The sequence below is a fragment of the Rhinolophus hipposideros genome (genome assembly GCF_964194185.1).
Source record: "Rhinolophus hipposideros genome assembly, chromosome: 5".
Taxonomy (NCBI): domain Eukaryota; kingdom Metazoa; phylum Chordata; class Mammalia; order Chiroptera; family Rhinolophidae; genus Rhinolophus; species Rhinolophus hipposideros.
The window spans coordinates 79,820,880-79,834,006 of NC_138051.1; the positions used below are offsets into that span (position 1 = coordinate 79,820,880).

The 13,127-nt window shown below is 47.5% G+C and overlaps 1 protein-coding gene across 2 annotated transcripts in view; it reads left to right on the forward strand.

The window, feature by feature from the left end:
- Positions 1–13,127, forward strand: part of IFT43 (intraflagellar transport 43) — a 74,987-nt gene that overhangs the window by 37,296 nt on the left and 24,564 nt on the right. For both annotated transcript variants that reach the window (XR_013993356.1, XM_081048608.1), the window contains exons 4-5: positions 11,521–11,553; positions 12,841–12,884. Coding sequence is in view for 1 of the 2 variants with exons in the window: in XM_081048608.1 (XP_080904734.1) it covers positions 11,521–11,553; positions 12,841–12,884 (77 nt within the window). In the remaining variant the exon portion in view is untranslated. The remainder of the gene's footprint in view (positions 1–11,520; positions 11,554–12,840; positions 12,885–13,127) is intronic.

Below are 13,127 nucleotides of genomic sequence, written 5' to 3' on the forward strand. Positions count from 1 at the left end.
TCTGCCGTGGAGGCTCTTTCCTGAGCTCCCTTCTGGTCACCCTCCTTTCTGGGGGCCACCTTTTCCCCACGTGTGTATCAGGAGTCGGGCCATCTGCCTGTGTTCTGGTCCTTTCCTGCCAGTCACTCGCCTACGGTGTGACCTCGGGGCACGTCCTGTGGGCTCTAGGCCGAGCTTGCCTGGGGGTTTGGACTAGAGAGTCTCAAAGTTATCTTTTCAGGGCTCGGATATTATGGTGCTGAGGAACCCCAACTACACGGAGAGCCTCGCTGTGCAAAGATTTGTTTTCCCTGAGCTGTGAGCGGGGAAGGGAGCAGGAGAGGTCGGTATAATGTGCTGCTAGCTCAGCGTCCCTGGGCACTGTCCCTTCAGCATTCAAACTTGGTCGTCTCAAAGGCCCTCTACAACTCAAAGGATGTTTGAACTTCTGAAATATGCTCTTTAGACGGCTGCTTGCAACAAGCCACTTGTCTATGAATCGTCGCCTTGAAACAGGTGACAAACACTGAGGCAAGGACAGGCCTTCCTGACACAGGGGCTGGGGCTACGGAGGCATGAACGTGCCCACGTGTTCCGAATGAGCAGAGCGGGCGCCTGAAACCCAGGGTTACCTAGAGAAGTAAGGGAGATCTGCGGGCAAAGTAGGGAAGGGCCCCATGCACGGCCTTGGACTCCAGGCACTTTATTATTTGGGGACCAGGGAGCCCTCGGAGTGTTGACAGGTCTGTGACCAGGGGTGCAAGGGACACATCCTGTCTTCTGAATGCCTTTGTGATGTGGCACGATCTCGATGTTGGTGTACTTGCAGATGTAGGGAGACATCCATTTTTCCCAGTGTCGAGGTCGCTTCTTAAGGACCGCCTCATCTCCCGTCTTCATAGGAGGGTGTTTTCTTTTAGGTTGGACAGTGGAGAGGTTCTGCTCATCTTTTTTCCCTGAGTTTGATGCCTTTTTCCCCCAGCAGATTTTGGTGATGTCGTTCATTTGTATCCTGAGAATTAAACTCTTCTTGTATCATTTCAAATCACTGCCTTCTCTTATGAGACCGTATAGTAAGGTTAACTGTTATAATTATATCTAAGACTGTTCTTTTTCAGTGGATGTGTGTTCCTTCTCGACTAGAATGACTTCCCATTTGCCACTGGATGTGCTGTATTTGTTGAGGTTCCATTCATGTGAAAGCAACAGGGAACCCCATGAACAGAGGCTTAAACAGAAAAAGGTTTGTCTCAGAAAACAAGAGGTCCCTGGCCTGGCAGTCCAGGGCACGTGTGGCAGCTCCGTGGTGACAGGACGGATGGAACTTTCCATCTTCCTATCAACTACCATCCTCAGCATGTGGACCTCTGTCATCATGTTCACGCCTTCTTCTTCCCTATTCCTTCCCTTCCCTATTCCTTCCTTCCTTCCTTTCACTTGTTTTCCCCCACCATATTGACTTAGGATCTCCAACCAGCACATTACAATGTCGTGATTGCAGTTTTAGGACTGGATAAAGCAGTTGCTTGGGGATTGTCAGAATAAGGCATGGTATTCATGGGGAACACATGGGGCTGGAGGCAGGGTCCATGTCTTCCACAGCTGGGGAAGGACCTAAGAAGTCATAGAGTGTGGCTCCTTCAGTTTAGAGATGGAGAAAATGAGGGCGGGGCTGGGGGTCGGGGCGGGGGAGCTCAGTGAGTCAGTTATAGAACCTCAGAGTTAGAAAAGCCCTTAAATGTCACCTTGCCCCGCTGCCCAAGGTCAGGCAGCTAATTAGTGTAATAGACTGGGCCTCTCATTCTGCAGCCGTGCCCATCCTCAAACCTGGAAAGCTGCATGCATTGATCTCAAGTTCATGAAAAGGCCGTAGACTATACTATTTGTGCAATGGCGAGTCTCTTAGAATAAAATTGTCTTAACCGCTATCCTCCGGGACCCTTGCAGAAATGAGATGTTGATCATATGAAGCAATCTTATTGAACAAAAAAAACTTTCAAGGAAAAAAAGTTGTGTCCCCTGAGCCAGCTCTCTGCTAAGGGGACTCGCTGCTTTGCAGTGTGAGCAGCTAAAAGCCAGGAGGGAATGGCTAGAGATGCCAGCCATTGGTTAAAATTCTCCCGACATAAAGGATCTCCTTGTTCCCCCTTTGATGGATTCAGCCTCTTAAAAATAAAATGTGTCTGTGAACATCGTAGCTATTCTTCCCTTTTCTTTTTAGTCCTTTATTGAGAAGTAACCAGAAGCACTTGCAGTATAGAAGCAGCAGCTTGGGCATACATGGTTATAAATGTGCACGTGAAATTGAGCCCCCTCACGTAGCCTAGATTTTCCTCGTCTAGCAGGCCTGCCAGTGACTTTACTTTTGACCCATGCTACCCTCACCACCGTTGGTTACTGGTGGCTGTGTCAATTTCTCCTGCTTTCACAGTGGTCATTGTACAAAAGGCCTTGTTTTAAGTGCCAGGGTGTCTGTCCTTGGTTCGCCTGTACCAGGGAGTCAGAAGGGTGGGTCCTGTGCCTTCTGGGGGGCTGCCACACAGCCCTGCACTGTGACCTCTCACACTGGCTGCCACACACAGCCCTGCACTGTGGCCTCTCACACCGGCTGCCACACACAGCCCTGCACTGTGGCCTCTCACACCGGCTGCCACACACAGCCCTGCACTGTGGCCTCTCACACCGGCTGCCACACACAGCCCTGCACTGTGGCCTCTCACACCGGCTGCCACACACAGCCCTGCACTGCCTGTGGCCTCACACTTGCAGCTGGAAAGGGGTCACTCTAGCAGGAGACACCTCCTCTTTGAGTAGCTCCTCACTTGCATGAGTCTCTGTATATTCATGGGCTTTTGGAAGACCATCATTTTTTTAGGATGGAAAAGAGGAGAGAGGAAAACAATGGGTCAGTGACTGGAAGGAAATCTTTACAGGTTTCTCCATTTCAGAGCAGAAAATTCTCTCCAGGAGAAATAAAAGACCCACGGCGTTCAGCAATTACAAATGGACTGAAATAAAGGTTTCCAGAAACACTAATAAAAGTTTGCCCCTTGAATTTTGGACCCATGATTTCCGGTTAGCACATCCTGTGGCGTTGTACTCTCTGTCCTTACAGCTACATTTGCCAGAGATGGGCATTGAGTCCCAAAGTTACTTATTCTCTTTTACACTCGCTTTCAGTCCCTCTGATCACGTCAGTGGGAGAGTCTCAATTTGCAGCTAGTATTTCTTTTATACCTTCCTAATCTACCTTTTTAACAAAGAAAGAATAAGCTGTAGGCTCTGACTTTTGGCAAACGGCAATATCTAGTTATAATATAATACATTTTGTGCTTTTTAATAACTTTTTTCTGTTTTTTACAATTACCTTCTATATGGCTGGTGATGCTAGTGGTCCATTGAGGATATAAAGTTTTCTTTTAAATGAATTTAAGTAAACTTAAGGAATCAACTTAGAGAAAATACAAAGTGGGTGCAGGAAGTACACAGCTATAGCAAAATTCGTGTAGGTGGCATTTGAAAGCGACAGAGATTAGGGACACACTGTTCTATAGCACTTCTTCCCAGTGGCTTTTCCTCCCATCCTTTTCTCTAACAGGAGGGATAACAGAACTTCTTCCACTTAATTCCTTCACGCTGCGGTTATATCTCAGGATATGAGATGAGCTGCATATTATTCGTTGCAACCTTGCTTGAAATTGTGGACTTGAGTAACTTGAAAGAAAAAAAAAGGAACCCAGTGAAAATTGATTTCTAGCCCCGTAGTTCCCTCCTGATCTCCGACCGATGTCAGTGTATGTATTTATAGCGTTGATACCAACGTGTAATAGCATCTTGTTCAATTCTGGTTGCTTCCTCAGCCGACTCTGATGCCATTCTCATTTTCAGCCTCCGCCGTGTCTGTATTTCAGCCACACCAGTTCCCCAACTGTTTCCTGAACACACCTGACCCTTCCGCGCACCTACCTGTACTCCGTGTATTCCCTGCAGGGGGCAGCGCCTTCCTGCAGCCTTTCTGCCTGCCACAAGCCTACTCATCTTTCCGCTGGCAAGTCTTCTAGGGAGCCCCAACCCCCCCCTCCCCCCGTTGGCTCTTTTGCTCCCATGGCATTTTGCGCCTGTCTGCCTGCCTTGTCCTGTTAAGTTTGGGGCGTGCTGGCAACAGCAGCGGATGAGGGATTGTGAACCTTGGTTTCTAGCTCCAGCTCTGTTCCACCCACTTAGCTTTGGGGCTGTAGTTAGGTTGCTTTAGCAACTCCTGGCCCCCGTTTTTCCATCTAGACGGTGCATGGGTGGATGGTGGGAGGAATCTCTCAGGCATTGCCATGTGGATCTTCCACACGTATAACTGTTATTTCTAAAACGTTCTCTCCTCCAGCCAGATTGTAAAATTCTGAGCAACAGATCCTCAAATCCAACACCTGCTATTTGCACCTAATTGATAATTAGTTACACAATAAGGTTTCTGAATAAAATAATGTTCATTTGAGATACTAAAGATCTAGAGTTCTAAATACTTCCACTTTTTAAGTTTCTTGATAGCAGGCCTATACATACATTTTATGTCCCTATAACTATTTTTAGCTACTAAAACTGTTTCTGTTTTTCAACTCTTTTTCCTCCCACACAATAAATACCCCTTTAGAGGTTGAATCAGAACACAGATGTTATTTTGAATCTTCACCAGCAGGGGGCAAGCTTCACCCAGGAATTTTCTTGTAATTCACTATCCCTTCTACTGGGGGTTTGGCAGTCTACAGACAGCACGTGGACATCAGTTTTCATCGTTCTACTAGACACCTTGCTGGCAGTAGATAAATATGATCTAAAATGACCTAAAACCCTAAAGTGTCAAAATTTGGGTGCTCGAGATTCTTGTTTGTCTTTAAAAGAAGGGAGAAAATGCAATACCTAAAATACAGGCTGGAAGCTAAACACATGAATGGCAATAACTAGGAACCCAGCAGAGAAACAGAGAGGACTTCAGCTTTCAGGAGAGCTTTCAATTAGGAGAAATCTATTGACCAAGGACAACTTTAGTTCATGAAAAATGTCTGGCTTTTAAGTATTACAGGTACGGGGACGTCTTCAAACAGAAGGACTCCAATTAATCACTCTACTGCCTGATACTGAATGGGCACGGTAGCCGTGATTACGATGGCAGAATTTTCCTGGGCTCCGATCTGGGTTTGCACCGTGTGGGCTCATTTGGTGGCTCGCACAATTTACAAAGTAGGCCTTGGTTTGGGATATGCTAGTGATGTGTTATATGATCTGGGACCTATTACCTCTCTTTCTCATGCCTGGTAAAATTTACCTCACTGAAGTTTGGAGGCACTTGTGAGGTTTTTATTGGACATTTTAAAATTATGAGGCTAGAAAACCTCGCAGGAAAATGGCGTTTTGATTTCTTCCAGAGGAGTGATGCATTTTTAAAATGCATCTGTTAGTCCCCTTGTCAAGTGTTTCTTTATGAATTTGGCCTCTGGCCACAGAGTTGCTTCTTTTTGTCACAAGAGCCCCGTGAGCTCCTTCCTGTGGCTTTAGCTTTTCTCTCAGAGGCAACAAGTTGGAATAGCCACCATTTGTCCCAACCCTTCACGTCCCTCTCCAGGTCAGAGGCCATGGTCCCTGGCGACGGGCCGGGAGAGGGTCTTCCACTGGGACAGTCCGGGCTCTAGATGCCTGGCTCTTTGGTCTGTTTTAAGCCTGCTCTGTCTTGCAGCAGGGAGGTGAGTCTAGGATCCAGTATGTGCTGTGGATATTAAGAGGCTTCAAGGACACTTCCCCCCATTTATCCCAGTTATGTCCCCTGCTAAAATAGGTTAACGGTGTCTAATTAACCACTGAACATTGTCATGCTGCATAAAGATGGCATCCTGGCTGTTCTCTGAGCCGTGGTACTTTATCTCCATTTAGATCTCTGCAGTATTCCATTAAACTCGAGAGAAACCTGGTAACGGAGATGATGTCTACATCAGGGCTGCCTTTCACCCTTCAGCACGTAACCCGGGTGAGCAGCCGCTGAGGCCTGCTGTCTGATCCGGCAGGGAGGGCGCAGAAGGCAAACACCGCAGGCAGGGAGGGTGTTTACGTCACAGCACATCTCTGCCACTGAGTCCCAGAAGGAAACGGGGGGTGGGGGGGGTCCAAGTTTCAGAAGTGGTCCTGTGGCTGCAGTCCTGGACGTGCCAATGGGGTCAGACTTGTCCTCAGCTGACCAGTTTGTGGCCACGGAATGTCACTGAGGTCTCTAAATGTGACAAGAAAGGAACTGCATCTGAGCAGAGGGAAAGGTGACGTAGCTACATGGAATCTCTTTTTTGCCGTGACTCACGCTGTCATATTGTAGCTTGGTGCAAAAGTAGTTGCGGTTTTTCGCAATTATTTTTAACCTTTTCAACCGCAATTACTTTTGTACCAACCTAATAAAGCAGACATAATAAGTCACACAGAACAATTAACATTAATTACCTAATTGTCAGGCTTGACAAAGCTACAGCGCTACTCTAAGTTGAAAGTGTATCCTCGTCATGGAAAATGTCAATGGGATTTGAAGCAGAGTTTATAAAATGAGCATTTCCCATAGTATAGAACCTCCTGGGTGTTCCTGTCCTGGGTAGGGGTTAGCAACTGGGCTCTGGTGTCACAACACAGAGCTGGTCTGTCCCTACTGTTTTCTAGTTGTGTGACCTTAGGCAAGTTACTGTACTTCTCTGAGCCCCAGTCTCCTCGTCTGTAAAATGGAGCAAATTAAGTAATACAATGTGATAATTAAGGTAATATATAATACTATGTATAATATATGTTGTCATATAATAGTACTATGTAAATAAGAATATTATGACAGTGCCTGGCCCCCAGCAAGCTCAGCAAATGTTAACTGTCATCAGCCTTCCTGTGACAGGCTTGTGAGGGCAGGGGCTTGGGGATGGGCTTTCCCCTGAGAAATGAGGGTGATGTATGCAACCAAGTGTGGGGGTGAAAACCAGGAGGGGACGGGTTGAGTGTCAAGCTGAAGGACTGAGCGCTCCACGAAGGTAGGGATGGCGAGACCACTCCCTTAACCTTGAAGTCGTCCACTGGGAACCCAATATTTAAAGAACAGGCAGCTTCATGTGAGGCTGAGTGTTTTTAGTGATTGGGAAACGGCCAAGACAGCTCTGGTTTCCCCTCCTGCCGTGTCCGGCGTGTCACTCCCTGAAAGCAGGCAGCCATCGTGCCCTTACTCCTGTCACCCTGTCTCCGCCAGGTGGGAGGGGAGAAGAACACGGACTCTAATTGTCCAGAGTGAAAGCTTCATCCTGTAAAATGGCCAAAGCAACCAGCATGTGATGGACTAGCTCTTAGGAAGAAACCTGGCATTTAATTAACTTTTCAAAGTGCTGGTTCAGCACCCTCTATGTTTTACATTTTGAATATTGAACACGCATCTCTGATCGAATCTAAATTGCTTCTGGGCCTTCCAGGGTGGGTAGCACCTGCCCAGATTTTGTGAACATCACGGAATCTGGTCTGAATTTGGGGATTGCCAACTCAGGATCAGTCAGGACGGGGCTTCAGTCTGTGGAGCCTTCTCTTTGCTCCCCTCAGCCTGCAGGTGAAGTCAGAGTTCGTTAACACTTTTGTGAGAAGAAAGCAGGCAATGGGGAAGGATAAGGCAGAAGGTTTCCATTTTGCTGTTTAGCAACTGGAGAGTTCAGTCTGCTATGTGAGATAAGGTTTAGGGCAGTGATTTTCATATGCGGAACTGTGGCCCATTTCTAGAAGTTGTTGCCTCAGGGGGACTGGGGTGAGGCCCAGCACATGGACACTGGTAGAAGCTTCCCAGGTGTGATTCTCTTGTGCACCACTGGTCAGGAACTCCTGCCTTCCAGGGTTCTCTCCAGCTTTCCATTCTGTCTCTATACCGTCTTTTGCCTTCCGTAGTGTGGAAAGTCAGGAATGGGCTATCCGTGCAGTAAATCCAAACAGATGTCTGGGTGGGGACATCTGAAAATCAGCAGTATCTGCTTTTGAAAAGGCTTGGGGCAGAGTGTGTGGAATCTAGGGTGGAAGTCGGGTGATGGGAATGCTCATCTCAGCCTCGTCACTGACTAGTTCTGTGATTTGGGTGAAGCATACGGCGCGCTGCCCTGTGTCCCTGTCTGTAACGGGGCCACTGACACCTGCTTTACCTTCTTCCCAGAGCTCAACTGAGCTGGTGCTCATAGACATGAAAGTCCCTGAGGAGTATTGAAAAGTACTCTATCTGTGTAAGATGGTCTCACAGTAGGTTACAACTGTCAGGTTCCCAAACATTTTAATAGCCACTCTGGGGGAGAAGGCACATGGGCTGTGGGTGTGGTCAGAACGCAGAGCTCAGGGCAGAGCTGCCCACAATTCTGTAGTCAGCTTGCCATGGGGCTGGACGTGGTCTCACAGTTTCCTCAGAAGTATGTCTGTAAGGGAGAGATGACCCAAAACCCACAATTCTGTACTTCAGCTTCCACAGCACCCCCCCCCCCCGCCCCAATCTGTGGGAGGCAGGACTTCAGCCCCAAATCCTTCTCTGGTTACCTGTCCTGGTGAGCTGTGGCAGACCACTTCATTTCCATTTCTTAAAACCTGTCACCAACAATTTAAAAATGTACTCTACATCATGACTGGGTATGTGTGTATATAAAACTGGAAAAAAATGTTTAATACTTGTCCTTAATATTTGCATCTTTTATACTCCATGCTATCTTTAAAAAAGACATGAAAAGAAAGGCTGATGGTAATTTTACTAAATTGATTTCATGACTCACTAATGGGTCATGACGTGCAGTTTGAAAATCATTGTGCTGGATTCTGTGTCCTAGCACCAGTCTGTGTCACTGCGTGACCCGAGGTGCCACTGGAGACCAGGTAGATAAAGTAAATCTGTGAAGTGGGGTTTTATTTCAGAAGAACATTGAAATGATATTACTGTGCTACATATACAAATGATTTGCATATTTACACTTCTGTAAAGAAATACTCCCTGCCAGTTCTCCTAAAACACACTTCCTACTTGGTCTTCCTTTTGCTGTCTCACTTTTGATAGCCTCTTCACTTCTAGGAGGAAACCAGCGAGGGAACCAGCAGAGCAGATGTCCTGCTGGAGAAGCAGTACTAGGCCTCCCCAGTGCTAAGGAGGGCGGGGAGCTCAGGCTCACCTAGGGGGCAGCCACCGCCCAGCCCAGCTTCCCAGAGTTGTCCATGTGGGGATGCAGGTCCATTGTTGCCAGGCTTTGTATTTGAAGGATTTAGAAATTTGGTTTTTTGTACAAAAGCTCTCAATTTGGTCAACAAATTCACATTAAAACAGAACCAAACCAAACCAAACCAAAATAGACAGCAGTGTGGTCCCAACCAAACTTACCTGCAAGCTAGATTAGTCCCGGAAGTGGCCGGCTTCATCAAAGGCAGGGTGTTCTTTGCCATTTTTCCACCTCCTGAATAGAAGGCTCGCACAGATTCTGTTGGGGGTGGGGGGAGAGCGAGAGCGAGAGCGAGAGAGAGAAAGACCACCACCTGCGGGCATCCATGTGGTCCATCCTTGAGGGCTCCATTTTGATCTTGCTCCTTCCCATGGGGTGAAATGAGATGCCCGAGGATCCTTGGCTCCCTCTAGAGTGAGAGAGCGCAAGATGTGGGCTCAGCAGCAATTAAGCCGAATATGAAACTCATCCCCTTTTTGGATGTTGAGTGGATAAGTGGCAATTAATCAGCCTTCCCCCGAAGATTAGCGTTATCATTATTGTTTCCTCCAGACAAAGTCACTGCTACCTTTGCCACGGCACATTGCTTAAGAAGGAACGATTCAGTCATCACTCCCAAGGGCAGTCAGAGGTGGGTATGTGTCTTACCTACAAACGAAGGCACTGGCCTCGTCTACCTGGCCTCTTCAATCCCGTTATTCTCTGATCCCTCTTTTCATCCAAGCCCTTCTACCATTGGTGACATACTATTGAGTCTTTTAGATAGAGGGTTTATAGAGTTCAACTTCACCAGGACGGTTGGAGGCAGTGAGCTAGCAGAGCCTTCTCCTCGCACACAGACAGGGCAGCTTTGGCAGCTTCCGGGGGATCTACTTTAGGATTCCTTTGACATAGAACAGCATTGGAAACTGACATCATCCAGCAGTACCCATGTGGTGACACCCTGGGCACCCTGAAACCCTCCTACTGACCATCTGTCCCCCCGCCCCTCCCCCTTATTCTAGTAGCTCATTCTCTTTGAATGGCCCTTTAAGAGGCATTCTCTTTGGCCCTTTAAGAGGCAAAAACTGCAGACTGGGAGATCTCCTCAGACTTGTTCCATCCTATTCTTCCACCGTTTCCTACCCATCTTCTTCTCCCTCCCTGACTTCAGCCAAAATTCATCTTCCCTCCCTCCCTCCCTCCCTTTCTTATGCAGTTGGTGTGGTCTAAATTTCATGGGAAGAGTGGTCTATTTAAACTTGGGCTTGATTTATGATTACACTCTTGGGGAAAATTATTTGCATTTTTGCAGGAGTTGCTATTTGCTTCCAGAGTAGCTCTTACTGGCGAGGCTTTGTGGGCTCAGCACTGTGGAGGGCCTTCTCAGGCATCCTGCCTCCTGGCCATTGTGACATTGCCACCACCCTTTGTCCCTGCTCATCATGGTGATTGATTTCTAACTTTAAAAAATTCATAAGGAAAAAACCCCCCAAACTCTGTTACTATTGGAATGTGCAAAAAAGTGGTCACCACATACTCAACGCCCAGCTTCACCAGTGTTCACCATTTACCAGGCTCATTCAGAAAACTTAAGATCAGTGTTTCCCAGACTGTCAGTAGTGAGATACTTGGATTAGAATTACTGGAAATTTGTTTCAGATGCATATTCCTGGGCTACTGCTCCCCCAGACCAGCTGATCCAAACATCTGTGCTGCCAGGTCTCCAGCAATCTGCATGTCTGTCAAGCTTCCCACATGGTTCTCACGCACGTTCAAGTTTGAGAACCAGTGCCGTAGACGTCTGTGTGTAAACAGGCTTCCAGTTCCCATGGAACGTCTGAAGGGCACTAGTTGTCCAACATCACTCGGGGACTTCTGAGCCTTCACGTGGAGGGTACAGAAAGAGGCCCGGAACCTGCGGCCTGACCAGTGTGTGGCTCCTTCATCCCTTTGTGCTCGTGGGAAGCTGTGTCTCTTAACAGCTTCAGAGGGGACCCAAGGCCTCAGTCCTAAGAAAGTGCTCTATAAATCGGTCAGTTAATTGTTGAAAGAAAGGAGGGCTCTGTAGCATTTGAGTTTTGAGCTTCTCACTCACCCTGCGCTTACACTCAACAACTTAATTTGGAGTGATGATGAAATAAGGTTAGAAGAAGTCATTGCAGTGTCTGCAGTTCTCTCATGCTGGATGTGGGCCTTGCTCTGGATAAGGACTCCAGACAGATGAGGCACGTGGCATATACTGATGTGCCCCCACTTTTGAAACCCCTTCTCTAGCAGACCACATCAATGCGTGAGACTAGTGGGTTCTCATAAACCTTGTCTTTCTTTTTTTCAGGTCAGGAAGGAAGGCTCCTGAAGAAATAGAAGAGTATGTTTCTAGTATTCTTATGGCATCCTGTGGCAACCTCTGTCAGCAATGCAGTCTTGGTCATTTGTTGAGCACAGCAGACAAAACCGTCAGCACGAACGTGGCTGTGGTGTGGGCATTGGGAACGCAAGGGAAGCAAGGGTTTGGGTCACGCTTGCTGAAGCAAGCACTGGGAAGCAAGGGTTTGGGTCACGCTGTTTCCTCAGCTGAAGGGCTGGACTCTGGCATTGATGCGCGTGTCATATCTTCCACCCTGTGTGGTTTTTAGAATTCTGTGTCCAGGTATCACAGTACTGCCCATGGTTCTGATGTATTGATACACGAGGTCGGACAATTAAGTTCACGAACTCATCCTAGAAAAGTGCTACACACCTCATTGCTGAATATCACTATGGTCACCTTCCAAGTGCTCCCCTAGGGAAGCTATGCACCCATGCCAGCACCTACTCCACCCTTCAAAGCAATTTTGGAACTCTTTCTGGAAGGGCCATCAGAGCTGTTATTATATTACCCTTGATGTCCTGAATGTCATCAAAATGTCTTCCTTTCAATATTTCCTTTATCTTTGGGTAAAGAAAGAAGTCATTGGGGGCCAGATCACGTGAGTAGGGAGGGTGTTTCAATACAGCTGTTTACTGGCTAAAAACTCCCACAGACAGTGCCGTGTGAGCTGGTGCATTGTCGTGATGCGAGAGCCATGAATTGTTGCGAAAAGTTCAGGTTGTCTAACTTTTTCATGCAGCCTTTTCAGCACTTCCAAATAGGAAACTTGGTTAACTGTTTGTCCAGTTGGTACAAATTCATAATAAATAATCCCTCTGATATCCAAAAAGATTAACAACATCATTGTAACAAATTCGCGAACTTAATTGGCCGACCTCATACATGGGCAGAAGCAACACCAGCTTTCTAAACCTAGCCTTCTCCTGACACTTACATCAAAAAAGAAAGAAAGTTGCTAGGTAAAGGATGGAGTGTAAGGTAGGACCACTGGTTTCACACCTCCGCGGTGGGAGGAGCATTCACATCGTCTGGATGACGCTACCCTGTAGAACGATGCGATTCGCAGCGTGGGCCGCCACGTTGGCAAACGCGGTTGTCCAGTTAGGTTGGGCAAGTTGATAGAGGAAAGCGGTCCAGAGACATTTTCATCTAGGAGAAGGAATGGATACAATGACAATTTGGGTGGTTTCTTTCTGAGTTTGAAACTGAGTCTCTCCTTTCCTTCGTTTTCCTTTTTCTTTGAGTTTAAAACTGATTCTCTCCTTTCCTTCTTCTTCCGGGCAGTCACCGGCTCCGACAGCACAGCCTGGATGGATCAGATGACGGAGGTAAGGTGTCCCTGGAGAAAGTCAGAAGGGCTCCCAGAATGTTCCAGAGCCCCCAGAGCATTTCCTGGACTACAGCTAAGGCCCTGCTTGCTGCAGCCTGACTGACAACATCTGCGGTGCCCTCATCCATGCCTTTCTCAGCGCTGCTGCCTCTGCCTGGAGTACCTCACCCCCTTCCTTCTCACTAACCCTCCGTGACCTTCCAATCTCAGCCGAAGTATCACATCCTCTAAGATGCCTTCC